Source organism: Citrus sinensis, chromosome 6 (genome assembly GCF_022201045.2).
Source record: "Citrus sinensis cultivar Valencia sweet orange chromosome 6, DVS_A1.0, whole genome shotgun sequence".
NCBI classification, from domain to species: domain Eukaryota; kingdom Viridiplantae; phylum Streptophyta; class Magnoliopsida; order Sapindales; family Rutaceae; genus Citrus; species Citrus sinensis.
In genome coordinates, this window is record NC_068561.1 from 2,857,624 (window position 1) to 2,883,872 (window position 26,249).

Below are 26,249 nucleotides of genomic sequence, written 5' to 3' on the forward strand. Positions count from 1 at the left end.
CACAACTATAGTCACGTAAAACGGGTGCAATACAATTTTTTTTTTTAAATTTGAGAATAAAATAAAATTTCCACAAATATAGTTAGAATATCTATTACATACAGTAATATGATGTAAATATAATGAAAATGTGAGTTGTTTTATTATTTATCACAAAGTAAACAAAACCCTAAAAACAGTATAACATGAAGAAGATGCATAAATAACACATAAAATAAATGTAAAGTTTAAAAAACTTTGTTGATTAGATGAATAATATATCTAATTGCAAACTAAAATCTAACACATTGTCTGCTCACGAGTGATTTTAGAAGTATGTTGGAGTGAATCTTTTGTAATGGAATGAGTGAAATAGTAAGAATGAGTGAAGTTTTAGTCTGGGTTATATATCTCTCTTTTAGGGGTATTTTAGTCAATAAACACTCCAAAAAGGCATATATATTATATCTCATAGTATATAAGTAAATAAATATTATTGTTTTGGGGTATATTTAATCAAAAACCCTTTTTTCATAAAATTCCTAGGTCAGAATTTCATTAAAAGAAATTAGGAAAAGATCATCTATATCCCAAAGTTTAGGAAAATGATCATTAGGCAACTAAATTTTCAAAAAATGGATACCAAGACCCCTCTGGACCATAATACCTTTGGTGTTATTAACCCCAAAAAATTGACTCTGATATTTTATAATAAATAGCAATATGATATTAAAATAAATGAAATAATATATTCATTTTAAAATAATTTCAATATTTAAAAATATTTTAATATTTTACAATCTATTAGACATATCTTATTGTATTAAAGTAAATTTTATAATAAACAGAAATATAATATTAAAATAAATGTGCTAAATTTTAAATTATTTTGAATATTATTAAAATAATAATTTCAACATTATTAGTATGTGAGATATTTTTTAATTGTAAAATGTATTTAGCCCAAATATTTATTTAAAATCTCTGCAATAAATATAAATATATTACTAAAAATAAAAATATATTTTTAAAATAAATTTATTTATATGTTAAAATATTTAATATTGTTAGAACTCTAGGCATATTACATTATTTATATTATATTTGAACTTATTAAAAAATTTTAAATTAATTTTTTAGTTACTATATTCAAAAGATACTATAGTCAAATAGGGACTTGGTGTCCCCTTTTGAGAACTTGGGGTATTCAAGATAATTTTCCCAAAACTTGGCCCCAATTAATTATTAATAAACTTAATTATTTGAGTTAAACCCCTAAAAAGTTGAAATAAAAAAGACCATGTATATGGTAATTTCTAGGACATAATGATAAAATCAATGATTTTATTGATTTTATTATTGGATGATTATCAGTTGGTTCAACTAGTAAATTTTTTTTGAGTTGATACAAGATGAATGATGTTGGAATCCATTCACATGGATGAGAATGTGTTTGATTCTCATTCTTACAATTCTTGAAATATATATTAGATTTGTTACAAAATCAAATTTCACAATCGGGACTAATATGAGAATAAATTTTAAATAATATGTTTATTTGTTATTATACCGAAGATTGTAACAGAATATTTTTTTAATTATTTAGCTACTATTCTTACTGATTAGCATGAAAGAAAGGACTTTAAATGTTGCAAAACTAATAACGGAACATTGGACATTTATAAGTGAGTTGGTAAATTAAAGAATAGTAATGAAGAGACTTTAGATTGAGAAATACACATATCTAAAGGTGCCCAACGGGCTGGGCAGCATGTGGCACGGTAGGGTACGAGCATGTTTCAGTAAGGCATGCAGCACGGCACGACACGCACGTGGGCTGGGCCGAGCTCAGATTTTTAGGCACGTGGGCCTTAAAAGCACGACACGATTAGTGGTGGGCCAAAACACGGCACGCGAAAAGACACGTAATAACCACGCTTCATTGGTAGGGTAGCACGCGATTCGTGGGCTAAAGTATATCAAAATAAAATTTTTTTAATAAGAAGTAAAAATAAAATGTTATGATTTTACAAAGGACAAAACTATGTTGCAACTAAAATGTTATGATTTTACAAAGGACAAAACTATGTTGCAACGGTTGCAACATACCACAGTCTTTTGTCTTTTTGTGTCTTAATTATATAGTAGTCCCTGATATTTTGTAAAATTAAAGAAAGGTAAAAAATGTTTAAGATTCTTACATATAAGTCTCATTTTGGGATAAAATAACATTTGACTTAATTAATCACACTACAAGAAGTATAACCTTTAGCAACGGTAATTTAGGTTGGTTGGAATGGGCTCAAGCAGGGGCGGATGTATTAAAGGACAAGCATGGACTATTGCTCCTGTATAATATATATATATATATATATATATATATATATTCTATATTACATTAACCATTGCTTATTTACATTAAAAAAATTTATTGAATTTTTTTGAAAAAATTCTTTGACTTGCTTGCTTCGCCCTTGGGTTCAAGATAATGACACATAAAATCCCCATTGCGGAATGTTTTGCAATAGTTTATTATCCTTCACAACAAAAAAAAAAAAAAGCCACCAAAAATTAAAAGAAACTAATAAATTCATTATTTAATCACCTTTAATTAAGAATAAAATATTACTACAAGGATTCACAAGGGCAAAATTTAAAACAAACAAACAAAAATAATTCTTAGGAAAATAAAGCTCGGAAGCTTTTGAATTATTTTTTTAGAAAAATTTAAACTAACTTCCTTTTATATATTTTTATTGTAGTCTTTTTATATAAATTTTTTAGGCCACATTAAAATTTCAAAATGGCTCTTTTAAATTTTAAGGGCAATGTTGGTATTTTATGTATAGACAAAAATTCAGTTTATGGATAAATTAAATTGTCAGTTAATAGAGAAATGTGATAATAAAGTTTTGTAATAGTAAAATAATAAAGTGTTATAACGTAATATGTTTTTTTATTTCTACACTTATTTACTTCACATATTCCTTTAATAACTCATATTTTAATACATATTCAATTTATATTACATAATGAAAGAATTATTTACGTGAGATTACATTGTTGCTGTTATAACATCGCTCATTTTTATGGGCAGACAAAGTTAGTGGATGAAATTTCAAAAATTTAAAACAATGTGACTGATATATAAATATTATAAAACTTTTGGTATTTATGATTTTACAATAAAGAATAGGGATTATAATGTTATAAAGCAATTGAACAATCTCTAGCCGTTAAAGAACTTTCCCGGTAGATCCATCGGCTGACTCAGAAAAAGACAAAAGTTGTGGTACCTTGCAACTGTTGCAAGGTAGGTGGATCCTTTTACAAATATTTTAAAATTAAAAATTTTAATACATTTTATTAAATTAATATAAGTCTTAGTTTTTAAAAAATTTTAATTGTTTTATGTTTATCATTTATTAAATGAATCAATAAATATCATAATTTTAATAAATAAAATTATAAATATCATGATTTTATAAATGATATATCAAAATTTTACGATAATTAATATTTAATTTATGAAATCGTAACTTAGTTAACGGAGATCTATTTCATTTGTGATTTGTGAATAAAATATTTTTCATATTTATACACAAAAAATAAAATTATGCACGAAATATTTTTCCACTCGTGCCGGGCTTAAAAGAAAAGGGAATGACATGGCACTGGGGATAGCAAATTGGTCTATCCAAATTGGATATCCATATATTCAATCCAATTGGATTGGATAATATCCATCCAAAATCTTCTTGGATATGAATATGAATATTTTTAAAAATATCCAATTAGATATTGGATGGGTATGGATATTTAATGAATATCCAAAATCCAATTAATTTATCCATTTAAAGTTAAAAAAATTTATATTGTTAAATTAAAATGAAAAAAAAAATGTCCTAGATTCCAGATTTAGCAAACCCTAAGGTGGTGTTTGGTTGGGAGGAGATGATGTAGGAGAGGAAAGTAATTTAAATTCTCTTTTTATTTCCATTGTTTGGTTTGACAAAATGTATAAGAATTTAATTTCCATTAGAATTTAATATCCATCATAATATAGAATTTGAATTCCATATTAAGTAGTGAAGAATTTAAATTTCTCTTATATTAAAAACTAAAGTTTTCAAAATTACCCTTTAATTTTTTAACTTATTTAATGCCATTAATAATTATTATTTATAATTTTATTTTATTGATTTAATATTATAAATGGACCTCTACCGGAAATTCGCCGGACCTCGCCGGAAGGTCACCAGACCACCGTCGGCTTCCCTGGAAAGTCGTCGGACCTCTGCCGGACTTCACCGGACCTCCGCCACCAACCACCGGACCGCCATTTATATATATATATATATATATATATATATATATATATATATTTATTTATTTATATTATTACTAATATAAATAGTTTAATATTTAAGATAAAGGATAAATTTGTCTAAAGAAAAAAATTATAATTCATTTTCTTATCAAATTTTATATCAATCTAAACAACAAAATCTAATTTCACTACTCTGTATTTTTATAAAATTTATCTAATTAAATCCAGTCAAATTTGATATTAGAATTTTAACTATTTATATTATTATTTTTATATAATAAAAAGAAAATATCCATGGATCTCCATATCTATATGGATAAAATCCATATCCATGTCCAATATTAAATACTGGATATGGATTATTAAATACTGGATATGGATGTGGATATATCCATTATGGATAATTATGAATTTATATTTGGATGGATATTATTCATCCATAATTGGATATTTGCTATCCCTACATGGCACAGCCCGTGGGTCCTCAAGGGCCTTGGTTTGGCACGGCACAGCCCGTTGGCCACCCTTACACTGTTACACATATATGCGCTCTCTTCTGTTGTATTCTCATCATGTGTATATTTATTTTTTATATCGAGTGGAAGTATATATTCACAGAGTTGAGGCTTTATAATTGAGACGCACATATACTAAAAATTCAACAAGAGGAGGAATACGTAATGAATTAATATGTATTTCTCTTCCTTTCAATTTGTATCTAAAGCATTTTTTAAGCTTTAATAACAAACACTCATGTAAAGGGTTGATTTTTCTTACTTTGTGATTGTGAATCCAAACATATTAAAAGTCACTTGGTATCTTGAGCTAGTTTTTTTTTAGTAATATCTAAGCGATGTGCAAGCCATCTATTCGTCCACAGAAAAAGTAATATGCAAGTGAAATTAGCAGACCTGAAAATGGGTGTAAACTTATTTTAGAATAAAAATGTTAAAAAAAAAAATTGTACTGTTACAGCATTAGAATGTTAACACATTTGTACTGAACATTTGATTGTTCTTGATTGATGCTGTGTTAATTGGGACATAAATTTCTTTCTTAACTTTTTATTTATGTCCACTGTCATTGGATTTTCGGTTTCCATTTAATTTGAATTTCATTGATGACTTGAGGAATGTTTGGATTTGGGACCAAGATTTTTCACGCCCTTTTCCTGATCCTTAAAATGAAATCCTTTCTTGATTCTTAAAATGAAATCATTAATTTATTACATTCTTTATCTCTTTTTTTTCCTTTCTTTATTTTTTTTTAAATTTTTTAATCTAAAGTCTTTGTTTTTTTCACCTTTTCGATAGTCCAAGTATCTTTATGCATCTCTTTTGCCTCAAATTTCCACCGAATTGTAGACCCCAGAATTTTATTCTATTCTTTTTCTTTTTTCTCAGTTAGTCGGTTCTATTCTTTTCATCTTTATGAATTTCTTTTGCCTCAAGTTTCCTCTCATTATCTTTTCGTGAGCAACCGAGTAATTGAGAAAAGAATAGAATAAAATTTTAGAGCCACCAATTTGATGGAATTTTTTTCTTTTTTTCTTTTAGAGGAAAAATCATTTTGATCTTTTTTTTTTTGTGAAAGCGACATGCTATGCTTGATATAAATCTCAGTCACATTGTCTTTTAAAAATTTATTATCATATTAGTGATATTATCACACGTAGTTTAAATGTATGTGATATTATCATCAAGTACTATAAGGTGTGACACTGCCCAAAAAAAAAAAAGGGTTGTATTTGTACTCAAAAGGGTGTACATGTCACTTATCCATTAACCAGTGACATTTAAAAATATATATATATATATATATATTCAAATTCATTATATCGTTTTTTTTCTTTTAATTCGTCATTACTTTCTAAAGGATCACTAAAAATCTCTTCTTCTTACAATTTTTTTTTTTAAATTTCTTAAAGATTTTCAAAATTAATATAAAAAGGATATTGTAGGTACAACAACTTAACCGTAGAGGGCTGAGTCCCAATATTGTGGGAGTAAAATAAAAAAAAAACAAAAATTTATTTTTTACTTTTTTAGTAAATCACAAACAAAGGATATAATTTTGCATTTGTTTCGTTTGAGTCCATGTTGTGTTTTCAAATTCTGTTAAATGCATTCAGTAGCGACTTTATTTTTTCTAAATTCACTATAAGGGTATTGAGCATGTAAATATTAGTTGTAAATCCTATTAAAATGCTATAATAGTAAGTATACATTGTAAATATTAGTTGTAAATATTAATTACGAAATAAAAGTAATTATCCTACTAAATATATATAAACCATTTTTTAAATTTCGTATAGACGCATCATGCATGCCACACACATCACATGTATATACACAATATACACTAAACCCTTGAATAAGCTGATTTTAGGGTTATAATAATTACACAAAGACATTATTGATTTTATTTTATTGATTAATAAGTATTAATGAAATTTGACATAGAGACTTGCATAAGAACTTTCAAACTATACCCACACTTTCTATTTTGTTAAAAGCTAGGGACTAAAATGAATGTTATCATTCCCCCCATTTATGTAAATTTTTTTTTTCAAAATAGTCCTACTTTTATGATCATTATTTATTTCTCAATTTACGTCGCAGTCGCGCCTTTTTTTTTTTTTTTTTGGTTTTTGGGCACTGTTCTTGCGGAGCTTCCTTCGCAAGTTCCTTAGCCTGCAAGTTCAAATTCTTTTTCACTGTTTCATGACTTCGTCTGCTCTCTGACACGCGCATACACTTTTCCAATACATAGCAGCGATCAGAGAGCAAAGATATTTGCTGCTTTACAAAAATACCAAAGCAAAATAATAGTACCCATTTGAGCTTTTACTGTCACTGTGTTGTTTGTTGCTCATTTAATTTTCACACTCATTGAATTTGATAGTAAGTTCTTATTTTGATATTTGGGTTGTGGGTTAGTGTTGTTTTTGCGCCCTTCTTTTGGTTAATATTTGATATTCCTCGTTCATTAATTGAGTTTGATTTTTCTGCATTGTCTCGATTTGATCATTGATGGATATGTGAGCTTGTGAGTGAATGTAGTGTATAGAAATAATTGTTTTTGATAATTGCTTTTTGAATTTGGTTGATTAAAAGTGTTTGATGCATCGGTTGAACAGCCATGGAGCCTGTTAGCATGGAGTTGGACACAACAGAGCAAGTATCTGCCGACACCCTGCCCTTCGCCAGAAAGTGGGTTTGAAAATATTTTAATTACTTAGATGAAATAATTGTTCTTTGATGATTTTTCTCGCCAATCAATTAAATGGGCAGTTGATTATATCATCAATCATGTGTTTTTTTTTTTTTTTTAATAATTTTTAGTTTGAAGATTTGTTGGTTTCACAATACTGGGTTGTTGCAGCTATCAGCTAGAAGCACTAGAGAATGCACTTAAGCAAAACACTATTGTGTTTCTGGAAACAGGGTCTGGCAAGACTCTAATTGCCATCATGCTTCTTCGAAGCTATGCTTATCTTCTGCGGAAGCCTTCACCTTTTGTTGCTGTCTTCTTGGTTCCCAAAGTAGTTCTGGTACCTCAGGTATGCCCAGATATATGTTTGTGGATTCTCTCCAGTGGAACTCTGTATTTTTTTTTTTTCCAAAATTCAGTCAGCAATTGCAGAAGGGAAAAAAAAATTGCCCCTTTTTAATAGAATCTATTTTTTTTTTTTTTTTTGCAACTAGAACTTTAAAATTCTTGATCTGGGTTGAAGATAAAATAGATAAATATGACATTTCTTTGTATTTATACAAGTACCTTCGAAACAGGCTTCACGAGTTTTAGATTCGTTTGTTGAAGCTTAAAGTTTTTGAAATTCAGAGTGGAACTAATGTTGAGCTATGAAAAGCATTATATTTCAAATTCAAATATTAGTTCCACCATTCAATTTCAGAATCTGTTAACACTAAAGTAGAAAATCTTACACATTCGATTTCTATTCATAGCTCTTATTAAAACTTTTAGACTTGGTTATTGTTTATGTCCAAAAGTTGTATATTGCTGACATTGTAGAATTAGTGGCTATGTTCCTGGAGTTAAAATTCAAAAGTTTTACTTTTCATTGCTTTGGTTTTGATTTTATGTTTTATTTTTGTTTTTTAAATTAGCAAGCTGAAGCTATTAAAAAGCATACCGACTTGAAAGTGGGTATGTACTGGGGAGATATGGGAATTGACTACTGGGATGCTGCTACATGGAAGAAAGAAATGAACAAACATGAGGTGATTTCTTACATATAAAATAATAAAATCATGAATGAATTATATGTACTTAATTCAAGAAGCTGCTTTGTTGACTCAATTATATGAATTGAATGTTCCTATAGTTTTCTGTTCTTAAGGTTACTCATTGTGATCTTACCGGGGTTCTTATTGTCCTGGTTGCTTTCACTTTTTATCGAAAAGCTGGCATGATTTTGTTTTCATTGCATTCTCTATTATTTGGTCTCGGTTTTCCTAAAGCTTTAGGCCACTTCCCAGAAAAAACTGCATCACAGCAATCCTACAATGCATTTCATTATGTTTCTGAAAAATTATGAGGAGTTTTAAATTCTCATCCTTTCTTAATGATTCACGGTAAAATTCACGTTTGAAGATGTCATGATGGGTTCTTAATAGACTTATAATTAAATTTTGGAAGCTTTGTTCCATATCCATGAAATGGTCAGCTACTTTTCTGTTATAAGATCTCACATTCTTCTTTTTGTGACGGTGCTCTAGCTTTATAAAATTTGAGGGACTCTGTCCATGGTGAGTAGTAATTTTCAGTTGAATACCTACAGGTACTTGTGATGACACCTCAGATTTTGCTTGATGGCTTGCGGCTCAGCTATTTCAAACTAAACATGATCAAGGTTTTAATACTTGATGAATGCCATCATGCCAGGGGTAAACACCAATATGCTTGTATTATGACGGTGAGTTTTCTTGGTGTTTGTTGTTATTGTTGTTTTACTTCTTTTATTTCTAGTTCAACCAATTGTTCCTTATGATACCATTTATACGACAGACCAGAGTAAGAGAGATATCAGAATCTTATTATCAATTTCTAGTTTGACAGGTTGTTTCATAAATCATGGCTTCGTCGTCATTATCTTCTTCTTTTTTTCATTACTACTACTACTGCTACTGTTATTATTTTTAGCTTTTGATCTGTGTAACAATTGAGTGAGGTAGAAATTCTTAGGAAACTGTTGTGAGATAGAGCTAAGTTCACATTTCACATGGAACTTTGCTTGTGACAGATTTGCTGAGTGACATGCTAAGGAGCTTATTCTTATTTCTTTTTTTCTTTTTTTTTCCCCCGGCAACTCACATACTGGAAAGTTTTGGGTATGGTAAAGTTTAAGATGTTGAAAGTCAGCTATAACCTCAAATCTGCAAATGTGCAGTCACAATTATGTATCTGAGAGTTAATGTGTCTTGTTCATTTTGCTACTTCATCGTAAGGTATTATTGTTACATTGGTTGCCCTTTGCATTATATTATATTTTTCCCCTCTTTTGCAGGAGTTCTATCACCATCAATTAAAAGCTGGTGACTCCAATCTTCCTAGGATTTTTGGGATGACTGCATCTCCCATAAAGTCAAAAGGTATTCATGATTTGATAATATCTGAGACAATGTTATTTCATTATGGATATGGCATTTGAATCATTTTTCACTCATATCTTTGGTTGCAGTTGCTAGTTCAGAACAAGACTATTGGCAAAAGATTCATGGTCTTGAGACTCTTATGAATTCAAAGGTTCCTTCTTTTCTTTTGTGTTTTATTTTTTTATGTTATACCAACTGTTTGGGAAAGACATAAATCAAGGTTAATCAGAAATTTAAACAAGTACCATGTAATTTTTGAAGAAAGAGGTATCATTGATTAAGGCCTATAAATACATACATATTTAATCTTGTAAGTCTGTATTCCAAATTTTTTTTAATGTCTGTTCCATTTTAACGTGGTCCAGTTTGGTGGTTCCGTTGATACTTTTTAGTTGATTATTCATACCTTCATTTTCTTGTACAATAGGTCTATACATGTGCCAGTGAATCTGTGCTCTCTAATTGCATACCATTTTCAACTCCAAAGTTCAAGTTTTACGGGGACGATGAGATTCCACATGCTTTGTATACTCGCTTAGCCGATGATCTAGAGAAGATAGAATTAAAGGTGAGTATTCTCTGAGTGAAAACTTAGATTGTTATTCTCTGAGTGAAAACTTAGATTGTAATGCTGAAGATTTTTCTGATATTTGAAAAATAATCATCTTATCCTTTCATAGCTTGTATGGTACATACAGACTGTCTGAACAAATAATCATCTTATCCTTTCAATTTGTATTGATCTAAATTCTGAATAGACAGTATTAAGAATATATATAATTATATTCTTGCAAAAGAAGAAAAGAATGTATAAATATTTTGAAATTTGATAAGCTTAAATGAATGATTCTATACCATATGTTTGTCCCTTTGTTTTGATGCCTGAAAATAAGTGCTAACTTATTTTTATATTATTGTAACTTTTTAAAAGAATTTGAAACCAACAATTTGGCGTTTGTATTCTTATATTGTCAAATGTTAAAATGAGCAATAAACGATATTTGATGTGTTAAAATATTTTGTTATACCAACAGTTTGGGAAAGACATAAATCAAATTCTCTAAATCAAGATAACAAGCTACAATTTCTATTATTTTATGAAAATAATTTATTCTAATCGGAATCCTGGAAACCTGTTGTGTCAACGCTATGAAGAGAGAGTCAAAACAAAAAAAATGGAAAAAGGAAAAATCAAACTTTTGTTATCTGATCAAAATTTTTGAAAATCGCCATTAACTCAGAACAGCAAACCATTAAAAAATATTTGAATGAGTTAAATGAAGATGTAAATGAACTTAATTCAGCAAAACAAACAAATCCTAAGTATGAAAATAGATGTACAAATTTGACTTAATGTGTTGACTGGCCTCTGCAACTTAATATTAGAGTTAATCTTACCTTTTTTTCTTTTTCCAATTTGAGAATGTATATTTGAGTACTTGATTTCTTTGAGAAATGTTGGAATTGATAATCAAATATAATGGTGGTTGATGGCTGCTGAGTAGATCTATTGTATTTCAGCATAATCGATCATTGGAAAATTTGGATCTGAATGAAGCTCAAGCAGAGTCAATAAGGAAGAATATATCAAGAATAAAGTCAACTTTGTTATATTGTTTAAATGGGCTTGGTGTTTGGTTGGCTTTGAAGGTATTTATCTAGTGTTTCTTCATTGTTTTGCACTTCTATTCACCTGCATGTATTATTGTAATTTACATATGTGTTTCTGTAATAGGCTGCAGAGACCATATCATGCTATAAAAGTGATTTTTTTGCTTGGGAACAATTGGATGGGTTTGGCGAGACGATCATGAAAAAGTTCGGCTCAGATGCATTTCAGGCATTGGTGACTTATATACCATCTGGTATTCTTCAATTTTCTGAGAGAATTGGAGACTTACCGTGTTATCCTTACATGCTAATGTTTGTCCTTTCTTTTTCTCTTTTTACCCTAAATTCAGGCGCAGGGTGGTCCATAGGTGATGATTCTAAATTTAACATGGATTCTGGGCTTCTGACGGAGAAAATTGTTTGTCTGGTCGAATCGCTTCTTGAGTACAGGTCGGAATGCATGCATGATCATTGATTTTCATAAAATTAATTTCATATAATTTGTAAATTCCAATATGCTCTATAATTTATAAGAATCCTTCTGTTAAGTAACAACCCAACCTAAAAACTGAAGTGGACAATACTAGTATTCAAACACAAAAATAATCTCTAATATAACAACAAACATGAACTCAAATTTTTATAATATTACTAATATAATAGGTTAGGATAATGCTACTTGATCAGACAAACTATGATATCATGTTAATTAACCAGTCAACTCAAAAGCTTAAACTGATAGTTGATGCCACTCTAACACCTTGAATTTTGTTTCCAGGTCCCTTGAGAGTAAACACGCATATAGTGCATACAGCATTATTTTCTATAATATAGTTAAGATTCTTATAAGTTTTCCACATTATTTATTGTTTAGTTCAATCAATTATACACGTGGTTTGTAGCCGCAAAATAGAAAAGAAAAGGGAAAAATAAGTAGGAAAAAATAACTAGCTAGGAAGAATGTTGTATATTAATTAGATTTTTGTGTCTTTTTCTTTTTCCCCTCTCCCTATTTCAAGTCAATCCAATTTTATTCAAAACGCTGATAAAGAACAATTAAGTTTAAATGCTTGATGAATTTACTCAGGGGGGTAAGTTCATCATAAAGTGAAAAATAAAGTGGAGGTTCTTGCATTCAACCTTAACCTAAGGGAAAGCACCTGTACTACATCTGTCATAGTGAATTGTTAAGCACTCACACACATAGGGGGAAGTGTTAGCCTTTGGAAAATTGATGCCTAAAGAGGTGCTGAGTGTTTGCTTCACTGGATGGTTTGACCGGACATCCCATAATTCCAAAGTTGTATTATGTCTTTCTTGAATTTTGAATTGTATTAGCCAGGTCCAACTCATTCTGGATAATCAAAATAATTTATTTAAGATTTTTCTTTGTGTCAGTTGTAGATCGTAACATTTTTTCTGATTTTTCTGACTGTTGCGTAAACACAGGGGCTTGGAGGACATAAGATGTATAATTTTTGTAGAAAGGGTCGTTACAGCCATTGTGCTTCAATCTCTGTTGAGTGAGCTGCTTCCAAGACACTGTACATGGAAGACTGAATATGTTGCGGGAAATAACTCAGGGATACAATGTCAATCAAGGAACAAACAGAATGAAATTGTGGAAGAATTTCGTAGAGGCTTGGTATGTTTATATGTGATCTCAGATTCCAAATGATGTTCTTTTTTTTTTTGCTCCTAATTACCATCTACAGGTGAATGTCATTGTTGCAACATCAATTCTTGAGGAGGGTTTAGATGTTCAAAGTTGCAACCTGGTTATTATGTTCGATCCTTCACACACTGTTTGCAGTTTCATACAGTCTAGAGGTCGTGCTAGAATGCAGAATTCGGATTATTTATTAATGTTGAAGAGGTAATGCCTTTCGTTTCTCATGACATGCAGATATTTAGTACAGCCGTGGAATATTTTTACACTGCATTTTTATGATTTTCATTTGTTTAAAATTATTCAAATTGTTAAATTTTCTGTGTGATTGATAGAGTATTTTATTCCATTTTTTGATAGTGGGGATTCTATTACACAATCTAGGCTAGAGAACTATCTTGTTAGTGGGGACACAATGAGAAAGGAAGCTCTTAGCCATGCATCGCTTCCCTGCTCCCCTCTTAATAATCATATGTATGGTGAGGATTTTTATCACGTTGAAAGCTCAGGAGCAATTGCAACTCTTAGTTCCAGCGTTCATTTGATACACTTTTACTGCTCACGGCTCCCTTCTGATGGGTATACCATTTTGGACTCATTCTTGCATATTACGCTAAGCTCTTCATTATGTAATTATTCTTTAAGACTTTTGTACTGTTTTCGTACTATGGGTTAATGCAATGTTGCATACTTATGTTGGTTTTATTTTCTATAGATATTTTAAGCCTACTCCAAAGTTTGATATAAACAAGGAGATGGGGATTTGCACACTGTATCTTCCCAACAACTGCCCTATACAAACTGTTATTGCACAGGGAAACATTAAAACTCTGAAGCAAACTGCTTGTCTTGAAGCTTGCAAGAAGCTTCACCAGATTGGTGCTTTAACAGATAATCTTCTTCCTGATATTGTTGTGGAAGAACATGATGCACAAAAACATGGTAACTTGCATACCAAGCCTTTAGTTTTCTATTATATGAGTAACTTGTAAAGTATTGTTGTATTTTGAATGGTTAGAGAACTATAACCATCCGTGATTCAGTTTCCTCATTTAGATTTTTAAACCTTCTTTCGTGTTTCTTTAATGTCCAGGGAATGAACCATATGATGCGGAACATCCCATTTACTTCCCTCCTGAGCTAGTGAATCAGTGTCCACAAGATACCAAGATAACATACCATTGCTACTTAATCGAATTGAAGCAGAACTTTAACTATGATATTCCAGCTCATGATATTGTGCTTGCTGTGAGGACTGAACTTGAATCTGAAATTAAAAAGGTGAATTTTGATTTGGAAGTTGATAGGGGTAGATTGACAGTCAACCTGAAGCATCTTGGAAAAATTCAGCTTACCCCAGATAAGGTATGATATCTGGTTTTCTGACTTCAATTTGGTCAGAGGTGTGACACATACTTTTAAATATTTTGGTTTGTATACTTTATTCATTTTAAAATTTTCAATGTGTTCCAGGTCCTTCTTTGTAGGAGGTTTCAGATAGCTCTTTTCAGAGTAATTATGGATCATAATTTGGATAAATTGAATGAGATTTTGAAGGGACTCCGGCTGCGGGATAATCTTGAGATAGATTATCTTTTGCTCCCAGCCAGTGAACAGTTGATTGATTGGGAACCTGTTGCTTCTCTGTCTTTTCCTTGTGACATTGGTTTGAAGCATCACAAGAATTGTTCTACAATGTCTAATGCTCGTGTTATACAGACCAAAAGCGGTCCGTTGTGCACATGCATGATTCATAATTCTGTAGTCTGCACCCCTCACAGTGGTCAGATATATTATATCACGGGCGTTTTAGGCCATTTGAATGCAAATTCACTTTTTACGAGGAATGATGGAAGTGCTATCACATACAAGAAGCACTATGAAGAACGGTGTATACTTTATACTATATATATATATATATAATTTTCTACTCCACATTTTAATGTGGATATATCATTTTTTTGTTGTATGTACATAGCCTGAATGGCTGAATTTCATCTTGTACATTGCAGGTATGGTATCCAGCTGTGTTTTGATCAAGAACTCTTGCTTAATGGGAGACGTATTTTTCATGCGCAAAATTACCTTAGTAAATGCCGGCAAGAAAAGCAGAGAGGTATAATTTAGTCATTTTAATTTGTTCTCTTTTGCGTGTGTTTGTGTGCATGTGTGCGCTCGTGCTAATGTAAAGTTTTAGTGTTAACAAAGCATGCTTGAGATTTCCTCTCAGCGTTTAATTTATTTGAGTCGGTTAACTGTTTTCTGCTACCCTGTTAGTTGTTATGCACTGTCTTCAAATCTGATAATTACGACACCAATTGTTTGTTCTGTTATTGTTCTTATGGATAAGTAAGTTAGGAATTTAAGTAGTGGGAGAGGTTTGGGATTTGATCCTTGCTCACATGTGTAGGGATGGGATTGGATTATCATCATGCGCCTTAAATGGGAAAAAAGCCAGAAAATTTGACAAAGTTTTTGTTACATTTCAATATTGATTTTTTTTTTGGGGGGGGGGGGGAATTGTCAGCATTGTTAGTATTTTTCCAAATTAGTTTTTATTCAATTCACGACTGAATTTTTCACTGCTTGTAAAAGTTTAGAAATATCAATCTCAAGAAAATAATGGATGCTGCATTGCTCTTTGAAATGAGCCGACGTCTGAATTGCTTGTTGGGAGTTGGAATTATGTTGATTTTAGAGCTTTTGGGAAACAGAAGTACTGAAGAAAAATGATGTTATGACTGTAGAGCGAGTTTACAAACAAAACATGGTTGGACCTATGCTCTTTTGGCATGTTGAGATTGGTTTATGAGTCGTGTAATTAACTGTATATCCTTTTGATCGACGGTCTAATCCTGTGAAGTATTATATTTATTTTGTGCAATTTGATCTTTTATCTGTTGTTTTCGCTGAACTGTAAAGTAATCATATATATTTGAAAGTTTTCCATCTGTTCCACATAATTTAAACCTGAGTATGCTGTTGCAGAGCCGAGTAAGATATCGTTTGAACTGCCTCCTGAGCTGTGTCGCATAATCATGGGTCCTATGTCACTCAGTACATTTTATTCTTTCACGTTCGTTCCATCAATTATGCATCGTCTTCAGTCTTTGCTCCTTGCTGTCAATTTGAAGAATATGCTTTTGGATCATTGCATGCAAAATGTTACCATTCCAACTAGCAAGGTACTCTGCTTGTAAATTATATATGCATTATGTGCCAACAAAGTTGTATGTGCATAATGACTGTCGAGTCACAATAGGTACTTCACTTGTGAACAATTAAATGAAATGGGATAATGCTTGTACATACAAAGTTGTTAATGAGATTTATTAAATGAAACGGGATAATGCTACCTTTCTTGGCAGACCTCATATATGTATGTCATTTATTGCAGGACCAATTTCATGCTGATTGCTTTTCCTATCATGCTTTAGTCTCCTTTGAACTTTTTGTTTGAATTTGCGCTAACAGCAACTCTTTGTGGTAGGTGTTGGAAGCAATCACTACAAAGAAGTGCCAAGAGGGTTTTCATCTAGAATCTCTAGAGACTCTTGGAGACTCTTTTCTTAAATATGCGGCTAGTCAGCAGCTGTTCAAGACATATCAAAATCATCACGAAGGCCTTCTTAGTGTTAAGAAGGACAGAATAATATCAAATGCTGCACTTTGCAAGCTAGGATGTGACCACAAGCTTCCGGTAATTTTTCTTTTCCAGAAATGGTTCTGAATTTTTTCTGAGTTTTGTTGGCATGGATGCGTACTTATGACTTGTTTCTTCCCTTTCTATTTGATTCTTTTTCAAAATTTAATATATCTCCTAACACATAAGCTGTTATGATGTTTCTTCCATCTTGTGTCTGAAGTTGTACGGGTTTTCCTATAACTACTGGTTATTGATAATTATAATAGCATTGCCTTCTCTCTCATATAATGTTGCATGAGGGTTTTAGTTATATCAGACGAAATTCTTTGTATAATTCTTCATTTGCTCCTCAACTTGATTTTTTGGATGCAATGGTCAGTATTGATCCGTTATTTGGTTGGGGTTCTTTAGTAGTTTTTTAGTTCTTTTTTTCTCTTTAAGTATTTTTATACTTTTTCTTTCTTTTCTTTGATTTAGTATGATATTTTTGGTATGCACTAATACTATAAATAAAATTTTAGAGTTTTATTTATTAAATTATTAATAAGAGTCGTATTTTCTAATTTTACAGTTAATTTCATAGCAAAGAAAAAAGACAATAGAAAGGTTGTAGTTTTCTGCTCTTCGATCTTCATTTGGCTCTTCATAAGTAAGATAAGATAAACAAAAATAATCAATGGTTGAATTTTAGATCTTTGTATTTCAAAATTGTGTAAATAGCGGAGGGGCGGATGTAGCCAAGTGGATCAAGGCAGTGGATTGTGAATCCACCATGCGCGGGTTCAATTCCCGTCGTTCGCCCATAGCTATGAATGGCTATAAACTTTCTTCACTGAAACCCAGATTGTGAATACCATTTTCTGCTGCAGAATAAACCAATCTTGAAATCGGATAACATGCTCAACAAGGCATGCTCGATAAGTCTTATAGCTGTTTTTGAGTGCTAAGTACAATTGTTAGGCTAGAGAGGGTCTTCTGGAAATCCATTTCTTTTGCTCATAATATTGTTGATTTTCTAGTTTATAATTAAGCTGTAATATCTAGTAAATCAAATGAAAGTCTTGTGACTTGCTTCTGTTACTTCTAAAATTGCAGGGGTTTATTCGCACCGAGCCTTTTGATCCTAAAATGTGGATGATTCCTGGTGATAATTCAGGAAGCTATGAATTGAATGACCACTCACTTTTCAATGAAAGAAAAATTTATGTGACTGGAAGAAAGAAGGTTAAAAGTAAGACAGTTGCTGATGTAGTTGAGGCACTAATTGGTGCATTCCTTAGCACAGGCGGGGAAAATGTGGGATTAATATTCCTGGATAGGATCGGCATAAAGGTGGATTTTGTGAATGTACCATATGAGCGGCAGTTCCAAGTGCAAGTAGAGAGGCTTGTCAATGTCCGCCATTTAGAGTCGCTCTTGAATTACTCATTTTGTGATCCATCTTTATTAGTGGAGGCCTTGACCCACGGTTCTTACATGCTTCCTGAGATTCCAAGATGTTATCAGGTAAGTTTAAAATTCTGGCAAAGCCATTTTTGTTTATGGTAATAATTGTAACATAGATAGTTTCTGCCTCTCATACTATATCCTAGTGATGTTAGTGCGACTAAATGAGTACAATTGTAGGATATAATTCTCTTTCCATGAATGCTATGTTTTCTTAATGTTGGATTAACTATAATGTGATGCCTGCTTTGCCATTGCAGCGGCTGGAATTTCTTGGAGATGCAGTGTTAGATTATCTCATCACTGTTTACTTGTACAACAAGTATCCCACACTTTCGCCAGGAGACTTGACTGATATGAGGTCTGCTTCCGTAAACAACGATTGTTATGCGCTGTCTTCAGTCAAGCATGGGTTGCATAAGCATATTCTGCACGCTTCACAGGAACTGTACAAGTGGATAAACATCACCGTTGACAGTTTTGAGAGATTATCCTTGGAATCTACTTTTGGATGGGAATCTGAGACATCTTTCCCGAAGGTAAGCTGTTTATAAGATATGCAATATAATTTTTATTCATGCTAGAATTTGGCTTATCATTTCTCTATTATATATCTGTTGGGTTTATCACTGCTGCATTTTTCTGAAAGACACCTTTCTGTCCCTTGTTCTTAAATCGAAGCATTTGTTAATTGAGGTTGAATGAGTTTTTGGGTGGGCAGTTTAATTTGGAATAGCTGAGAGGGTTGGATGCATTGTTGTTCAACTGAGGCTAGAGAAATACCGTAAACTTGGAAATGATTCTTAGCTTTAGCCTTTCACCATGTCACATTGTCAGTTCGCTATAATTTTGCAAGTAAAATGCAGATATTTTTATTTACTCCGTTCATGTACATACTAGTATGCATAAGACATCCACAATACAAGAATGTTAGGCAATTTGTTGATGACTGAAGGAACCAGATCTTATAACTCTTTGTTTGGCTTTTTTCCTTTTTTGACTTTCTCTGAAAAAAAAAAAAAAGCCAAATTCAAGTGCATGATGAGATCGTTAGTGTTCACTCCGTTTGTTGAATGTGTGCTTTCAAGATTTGGCTGATGAGTCACTCGTTTATTTCTCTTTTTCTGGTGTGCCTAAAACATCCATTGAGCATTTTCCTGAATTTCAATAGGCACTGGGAGACATTATCGAATCTCTGTCCGGGGCAATATTTGTTGATTCTGGATGCAACAAGGAGGTAGTGTTTGAGAGTATAAGGCCACTTTTGGAGCCGATGATTACTCCTGAGACAATGAGACTCCAACCAGCAAGGGAGTTGAACGAATACTGCCAAAAACATCATTTTGCTATGAAAAAAACCGTGGCTCCGCGGATCAATGGTAAGGCTGCTGTTACCGTAGAAGTCCACGCAAATGGTACATTGTTCAAACACACACATGCAGATGCTGATAAAGAAACAGCTAAAAAGGTTGCAAGCAAAGAAGTGTTGAAGTCCCTGAAGGCAAGTTTTCCTGGGACTTGGCTTCATTTGAGTTAAAAGTGTTTTGGAAGATGTGAAGAGCTTGCATGTGTGGAGTTTAGGAAGTACAGCGGTGGTTAAACCATATGTATTAACATTTACATCAGAATTAATTGTGAATGAATATATCGAGTCAAGTATGCTATCTTTCTTTAATTTCGTTCTTTTTGTTTTGAAACTTTTCTGTTGATAACCCAAAATTTCTTCAGGAAACCCGAGCCATAAAAAAATGGGGCTCGGTACTACGAAAAGGAGAACACTTAGGAGGCAAGTTTTCATACATAAACGTAAAAACAGAAAAACAATCATCAGGAAGCCTGAGGCCTTCTCCACGAGATTATTACACATTTCAATATTGATAATTAAAAAAATTGCCAAGATTAAGGCTGATTTATATATTAAAATAAAAAATTACCTATAGTTGTTCTCTACTTTATGGAGAGATGGCAATTCATGTTATCACGAAATATCCAATTTAACTCAAATACGGCTCTTTCATGAATACGACATGTTTGTTAAACATGTCTAATTGTGTTGACCTGCTTAACACATTTTAATAAAAAAAAATTAAAAATTAATTTAAAACACGACGACTATGTGAATTTATTCTTTGATAAGTCACGTATATAGGTTGACCTGCTATGATTATGTTTTATGACAACTCCCAAAAATAATTATCATAAATAGATTTGCGAGTTGAATTTTGTTGAATGTAAATACGATATGATTAATAAACATATTGATACGAAAACGAAAGTGTTATTAATTCGGTCAATTTTTGTCAATCCGAGCTTGACAAATTCATATAGGATATTACCACCTCTAGCTTTGCTCGAATTCTAGACCCAATGTGATTATTTTGTTATTTTTACTAAAAAATTGTTGTGCTTAGAGTTGTTCCTTTTGAACTGTGAAGCCATACTTAGTGAATTGCTGGGGAAGATTAATTTACTCAAAAGAATTTTTTTCTTTAATTAGGCCTATAATTACATTTAATCTTGTATATAATCTACTTATTTAAAGTAATTTATGTGATGAAAATGTAATTATTGTATTTTATTTAAAGCTCATAATGGGTGCAAATCAAAAGCTTTATTGAGGGGGCAAATAAAAAATTTTGCTTGAAATTTAAAATTAACATCTAGAAAAAAGAAGATTTTTTAGGACAGCTGCCGCCCTTGCTGGTCCCTATCTATGTATCAAATTTTTCAGTGCGCGTGCGGAAAACACTGGAAAGTAATTTAAGGCATAGGTTTGTTTTGTATATATATTAATCTCAAGAAAATGAGTAATTAATATGTCAGCAAATGTTTGATGATAACCACACAAGGATCTATATTTGACTTATTTTGATTCTTTTGTTATTTATTAATTAATTTATAATTTTTGGGATATTGTATGATATAGGAAACTAACTATATCATACAATATCTGTAACGCCTTTTTAATCAGATAAATGCAAGCAAATTCTATTTTAGCTTTCTTATAACTTTCAGAAATTGCAGGTTGCATTTTCCAAATTACTAAAAAGAAATGAAACACAGAAACTAAAAAGCTTCCATAAGTAGTTTTCAAATAATTTTATTTAATAGTCATCCAAATTTCGTAAGTAGTTTTATTTAAAGGTCATCCAAATTTCAATTCTGAGAAGGTATGAGGCTAAAAATTCAATCTGAATTTTATCCACCACCTCCCTAGCTCTTAGAAGATATATTAGAAAAAAAAAAAGGTTAAAAACTTTAATAAACAGGTGGGGAAATATATTACTCTTATTATGGTTTGTATCAGGAGTGTTAGCCGCATAGGCGCATAGTACTTAAACCCATCTCTTACTATGGTTTGTATCACAAATAGTGGCCGTGTAGTACTTAAACCCATCATATTGTTTCTTCAAACACCAAATGTAAAACTGAAAAACAGAACCCAGATGGGCAAATATGTACATCAGATATGCAATCATAACTCTTTCAGGATGAATTGCATAATTACTTGTGGACTAAGGGCTTATATCTGCAATCTCATCATATGTTCCATGCCCATGAATGTGTCATGTATGACCTGTAATCAGACGGAGTAGGATTGCTGAATTGCGTCGATATCCAGTCCTTTAAGCCTAATCAGTGATTCAATGTGCCCTTTCAGTGTATGCAGTTCTCTCAATCTACAAAAAATCAAAATAGTGAATGCATAAGAGTGTACACTCCAAGCATTAAATTTCGGCTTTTAAGAGTAGAAATTAAGTAATGTAGTTTGTTGGTGTTATATTTATATTTTTACCTCGCAATCTCAGCTCTTCTTCTTGCTTCTTCAGCCATCCGGCTAAGTTCTCGGTAACTGCTTCGTACACTGAACATACTGGTGTCAAGTGGGTGCAACCCATGGAGGGTTCTCTGCTCCTGTGCCCATCGCTCATGTTTTTCTTTTCGGAGATCTCTTTTAGTCGTGAAGGCAATCTGCAAAATAGCAATTACACCATGGAGAGTGAGCAAGAAATTAAGCTCCAGTACTTGAATAAAATTTGTTGAACTCAAGCCATCAATACCTTTTGTTCAATGACAAGATCCCAAAATTTTCTGCTAAGCACATACTGGATGAAGAACTTTATAAAATCAAGCGGAATGTAGAAGATGATATTATAAAGCCAAATCACACCAGCCCAACCCCATCCTATTCCTTCAATTGTAGCAAAGCTCCAGGTTGCATAGACGGCAATCAGTGTAGCAATCTGCTCACAGAATTAAAAAGGATCAACTCATCCTCTGTATGTCACAAAGGCCAAAGTAAACAGCATATATCACCCACCAGCTGAGCAACAAAGAAAGCCAGAGCAAGGAACAGGACGGGACACTCGACGTAAGACCAACTCCTTGCACGGGTCACGAATAGGTGGGCTTGACTAATGGAACTCACTTGCAGGTACACTGCCGAGACAAGTTTTCTCCAGTCATCCACATCCTTTTTGTTAAGACTTGAAACGCCAAATGTACGCTGAATGTTGCATACCAAGTTTCAGTCCAACTTATTGAAGACAATGTAAAGGCATATATTATTCTCTATATTATTAAATCAAGGAAAACGAGCATACATAACACCCGAATTGGGTGACATGATAACACAAAAGATAAATCACATTACTGGAAAGAAGTCTGTCCTGGATGCTGTCCAAAAGAAATTCACAGTCATCATTGCCAAGTAACCACCAAGAATGCTTCCAGTTACAAAGATCTGGATCAAATTCCACCTTTCTGGATGAGGAGATGGTCTCACTCTATCTTTTGATATTGTCATAATAATAGCACCTGGCAATCAATGTACCGGGTAAATATCAATAGATAAGTGTATTTCTTATTTGAAATCGATACACCTGGATGAAAAAGAACACAAACAGTTACGATATACATGCTGAGTCAAGGAAATACACACCATCATTAAGAATCGCAATTATCAGCACCATGAAGGGTGGAAAGTTAAACTGCCAGATGAGAGCTAGCAGCCTGAAAGCAAACTGTCACCAAGACAAATAGTTAAGACGTCAAGCTGAGATATTCAAGCTACTATTGTGAAGACTCTTTCATATTCATCAGTAGGGCAATAATTACCATAGAAGATTAAAGTTGCAATTACCAAATAAATTACACAAAGTTGCAATTACCAAATAAATTACACAATACTCTCCTACATAGTATTTGAAACAAGCAGTGAACAACTTACTCCAATATGGATGGTAATGGAGACTGCATATATCTGCGACAAGAAAGAAATTAATTAAGCAGCAAAAAGTGGGGACAGAGCAAGAGGGAATCAACTAATTCAAGTAAACAATGCTCGTGTCTTGTTTCAATTTTGCAAAAGTCTGAGACAGTGTAAAGAAGTTATCAATGCCCACCAAAATCAAGTTTTCATGAACAGCACCACCGCCAACGTCCTGGTTTATTATATTATTTATTATTTTCCACCTTGGGCTCTAAAAGTAATTTACAGAACAATGACATGTTATTTCAATCTCAGTGCTTTCTCCACCACCAGGCATTCAAGCAGTGTAAAATGTAAGCTTTAAAATTATTAGTTTATTTGTCGGTTCAGGAATGTGGAATATATAGAATTAGACAGGTTGTGAATTCCCTCACACAAATCCCATCCTTCACTACACTATCGACTATAGAACACCTTTTCCTTAGAATCAAAACCAACCCTCACCGTGTAATTTCTCATCCTCTGGAATATTGCTCGACTAATTAGAACAGAAGTAATGATAACATTAAGGCCAGGTTCTGTCAGGACAATGTCGGCAGCACTACGAGCTGCATCAGTTGCATCAGCAACAGCTATGCCAATGTCTGCTTTCTTTAGAGCAGGAGCATCATTGACGCCATTACCGATCATTCCACAGATATGGTTCCTAGCTTGCAAATGCTTCACAATCTCATATTTGTGCTCTATAAAGAAAATAAGGACAGCTGTGTAAACAAAGGTAAAAAAAAAGAAATATGTATGATTAAAATATAATGAAAAGGTTGTAGGATGTAGTGATGCATACATCAAGTTCAATAAAAGCTATACAACACTAACTTCAGTTTGTGGATGACTACTCAATGCAAATTAGGAGATCAAGCTTCGTACCAGGGAAAACACCAGCAAACCCATCAGCTTTCTCAATCAACTCGTCAACCGGTAAAGCAACTATCGACTCATGCCTGTCCTGTCCTGATAAGGCTGATGAAGGTGTAGAAAATATGGAAAGATTAGATTTGTTGACATTCCTGATTTCTAGGATTAGTTGTCTAATTTGTCTGATTTGTACAGCTATTACTAATTTGTATATTTCCAGAAATTAGGAAGTTAAATTAGGAATGTGTAGTCCTATAAATTAACCCTATTGTACTGACGGAAAGAGTATCTGAAAAATAAGAAAAGATATTTATTCTTCTCCTCTGTTAACATGGTATCAGAGCTATGGCAGAATTAAGCCTGGCTTAACTCCCATACGGATCTGTTCATTGTCTTGTTGTAATGGCGCAAAGCACCATGCCTGGGGTTACATTAACTGGTGATACCAATTCCACTGCTACATCTACTGGAATTGGCGCAGGGGAGTTTCTTCTGTCGGGATCTGGAAACTTGAACGGAAGTGAGAGTTTTCCCATGCAATTAACCGGTCACAAATTGAACGGTAAGAACTATCTAGAATGGGCGCAATCCATTAAGTTGGTGGTCGATGGCAAGGGTAGACTTGGCTACATCACCGGTGAGACGAAGGAGCCGGAAAAAACTGATCCAACATGGAAGACTTGGAAGTCGGAAAATTCCCTCGTTATGTCCTGGTTGATCAATTCCATGGAGGTTTCTATTGGGAGGACGTATTTGTTTCTTCCCACAGCAAAGGATGTATGGGATGCAGTCCGAGAAACGTATTCTGATCTAAAAAATTCATCACAGATTTTTGAATTGAAAACAAGACTATGGCAGACTAGGCAAGGTGATCGTGCTGTTTCTGAGTATTACAACGAGATGAAGGCCTTATGGCAGGAACTTGATCTCTGCTATGAAGATGATTGGGCCTGTATGACAGATAGTGTTCGTTATTTAAAACGAATTGAAGATGATCGTGTGTATGAATTTTTGGCAGGCTTGAATAAGAGCCTTGATGAAGTGAGAGGCCGGATTCTTGGCAGAATTCCTTTGCCATCAATCCGGGAAGTATTTTCAGAAGTACGACGAGAGGAAGGTCGACGCAAAGTGATGTTAGGAGAAAAAACTGTATCTGCTCCAGAAATTTCAGCCCTAATGACAGGGACTAATCACAATAATTCCCCATACCAGGCACGGCAGAACAAGAAAGGAGAAAAGGTGTGGTGTGATCACTGCCACAAACCACGTCACACTAGGGAGACTTGCTGGGATTTGCACGGAAAACCTCCTAATTGGAAGCCACGAAATTTTAGTCAGTCAAACCGTGACTCAAAGGCCTTCCACTCAGCCACTGAGGAGAATGGAAACACTGCAGCTACAGCTACGACACCTTCATTCAGTAAGGAACAATTAGAACAACTGTATAAACTTTTTCAGTCCACACAAGTGACCAATCCAGTATCTTCTTCTTGTTCCTTAGCCCAAAAAGGTACTTATCAATCTGCTGTCTTTAATGTGTCCACTATTCCTCTTTGTCCATGGATAATAGATTCAGGTGCCACCGATCATATGACTGGATGCTCTAAATTATTTTCTTTCTATAGTCCTTGTGCAGGCAATCAAAAAATTAAGATTGCTGATGGCTCACTCTCGGCAATTGCTGGGAAAGGGTCAATTGTTATCTCTAATACTCTCGTTCTTCACAATGTCCTTCATGTTCCCAATCTCTCTTGCAATCTTTTGTCTGTAAGTAAAATAACTCGTGATTTAAAGTGCTGTGCTAAATTTCTTCCAAATTGTTG

General features: G+C 32.8%; 2 protein-coding genes across 7 annotated transcripts in view; one reads left to right on the plus strand and one right to left on the minus strand.

Moving 5' to 3' along the window:
- Positions 1–19,996, plus strand: part of LOC102617691 (endoribonuclease Dicer homolog 2) — a 71,370-nt gene extending 51,374 nt beyond the window's left edge. Inside the window, exons 1-23 of one of the 4 annotated variants that reach the window (XM_006480426.4) lie at positions 6,944–7,212; positions 7,449–7,521; positions 7,694–7,871; positions 8,440–8,553; positions 9,114–9,248; positions 9,840–9,924; positions 10,014–10,078; positions 10,355–10,495; positions 11,449–11,577; positions 11,663–11,792; positions 11,889–11,988; positions 12,988–13,183; positions 13,254–13,414; positions 13,568–13,786; positions 13,923–14,149; positions 14,301–14,572; positions 14,681–15,096; positions 15,220–15,323; positions 16,196–16,392; positions 16,698–16,907; positions 17,949–18,359; positions 18,560–18,838; positions 19,471–19,996. In XM_006480426.4, the coding sequence (XP_006480489.1) occupies positions 7,451–7,521; positions 7,694–7,871; positions 8,440–8,553; positions 9,114–9,248; positions 9,840–9,924; positions 10,014–10,078; positions 10,355–10,495; positions 11,449–11,577; positions 11,663–11,792; positions 11,889–11,988; positions 12,988–13,183; positions 13,254–13,414; positions 13,568–13,786; positions 13,923–14,149; positions 14,301–14,572; positions 14,681–15,096; positions 15,220–15,323; positions 16,196–16,392; positions 16,698–16,907; positions 17,949–18,359; positions 18,560–18,838; positions 19,471–19,836 (4,206 nt within the window). In that variant the 5' untranslated portion in view covers positions 6,944–7,212; positions 7,449–7,450 and the 3' untranslated portion in view covers positions 19,837–19,996. Of the gene's footprint in view, positions 1–6,943; positions 7,213–7,448; positions 7,522–7,693; positions 7,872–8,439; positions 8,554–9,113; positions 9,249–9,839; positions 9,925–10,013; positions 10,079–10,354; positions 10,496–11,448; positions 11,578–11,662; positions 11,793–11,888; positions 11,989–12,987; positions 13,184–13,253; positions 13,415–13,567; positions 13,787–13,922; positions 14,150–14,300; positions 14,573–14,680; positions 15,097–15,219; positions 15,324–16,195; positions 16,393–16,697; positions 16,908–17,948; positions 18,360–18,559; positions 18,839–19,470 lie in introns of those variants that run through there. The other 3 variants (XM_052443032.1, XM_006480427.4, XM_052443031.1) reach the window with 3 other exon arrangements.
- Positions 19,997–21,563: 1,567 nt separating this feature from the next.
- The window catches only part of LOC102616593 (ATPase 11, plasma membrane-type-like), a 76,837-nt gene continuing 72,151 nt past the window's right edge, over positions 21,564–26,249 (minus strand). For all 3 annotated transcript variants that reach the window (XM_052443035.1, XM_025099759.2, XM_052443036.1), the window contains 9 exons: positions 24,439–24,512; positions 24,016–24,275; positions 23,530–23,562; positions 23,242–23,323; positions 22,954–23,117; positions 22,621–22,806; positions 22,361–22,543; positions 22,096–22,271; positions 21,564–21,979 (listed from right to left, as the gene is read on the minus strand). In XM_052443035.1, the coding sequence (XP_052298995.1) occupies positions 21,883–21,979; positions 22,096–22,271; positions 22,361–22,543; positions 22,621–22,806; positions 22,954–23,117; positions 23,242–23,323; positions 23,530–23,562; positions 24,016–24,275; positions 24,439–24,512 (1,255 nt within the window). In that variant the 3' untranslated portion in view covers positions 21,564–21,882. The remainder of the gene's footprint in view (positions 21,980–22,095; positions 22,272–22,360; positions 22,544–22,620; positions 22,807–22,953; positions 23,118–23,241; positions 23,324–23,529; positions 23,563–24,015; positions 24,276–24,438; positions 24,513–26,249) is intronic.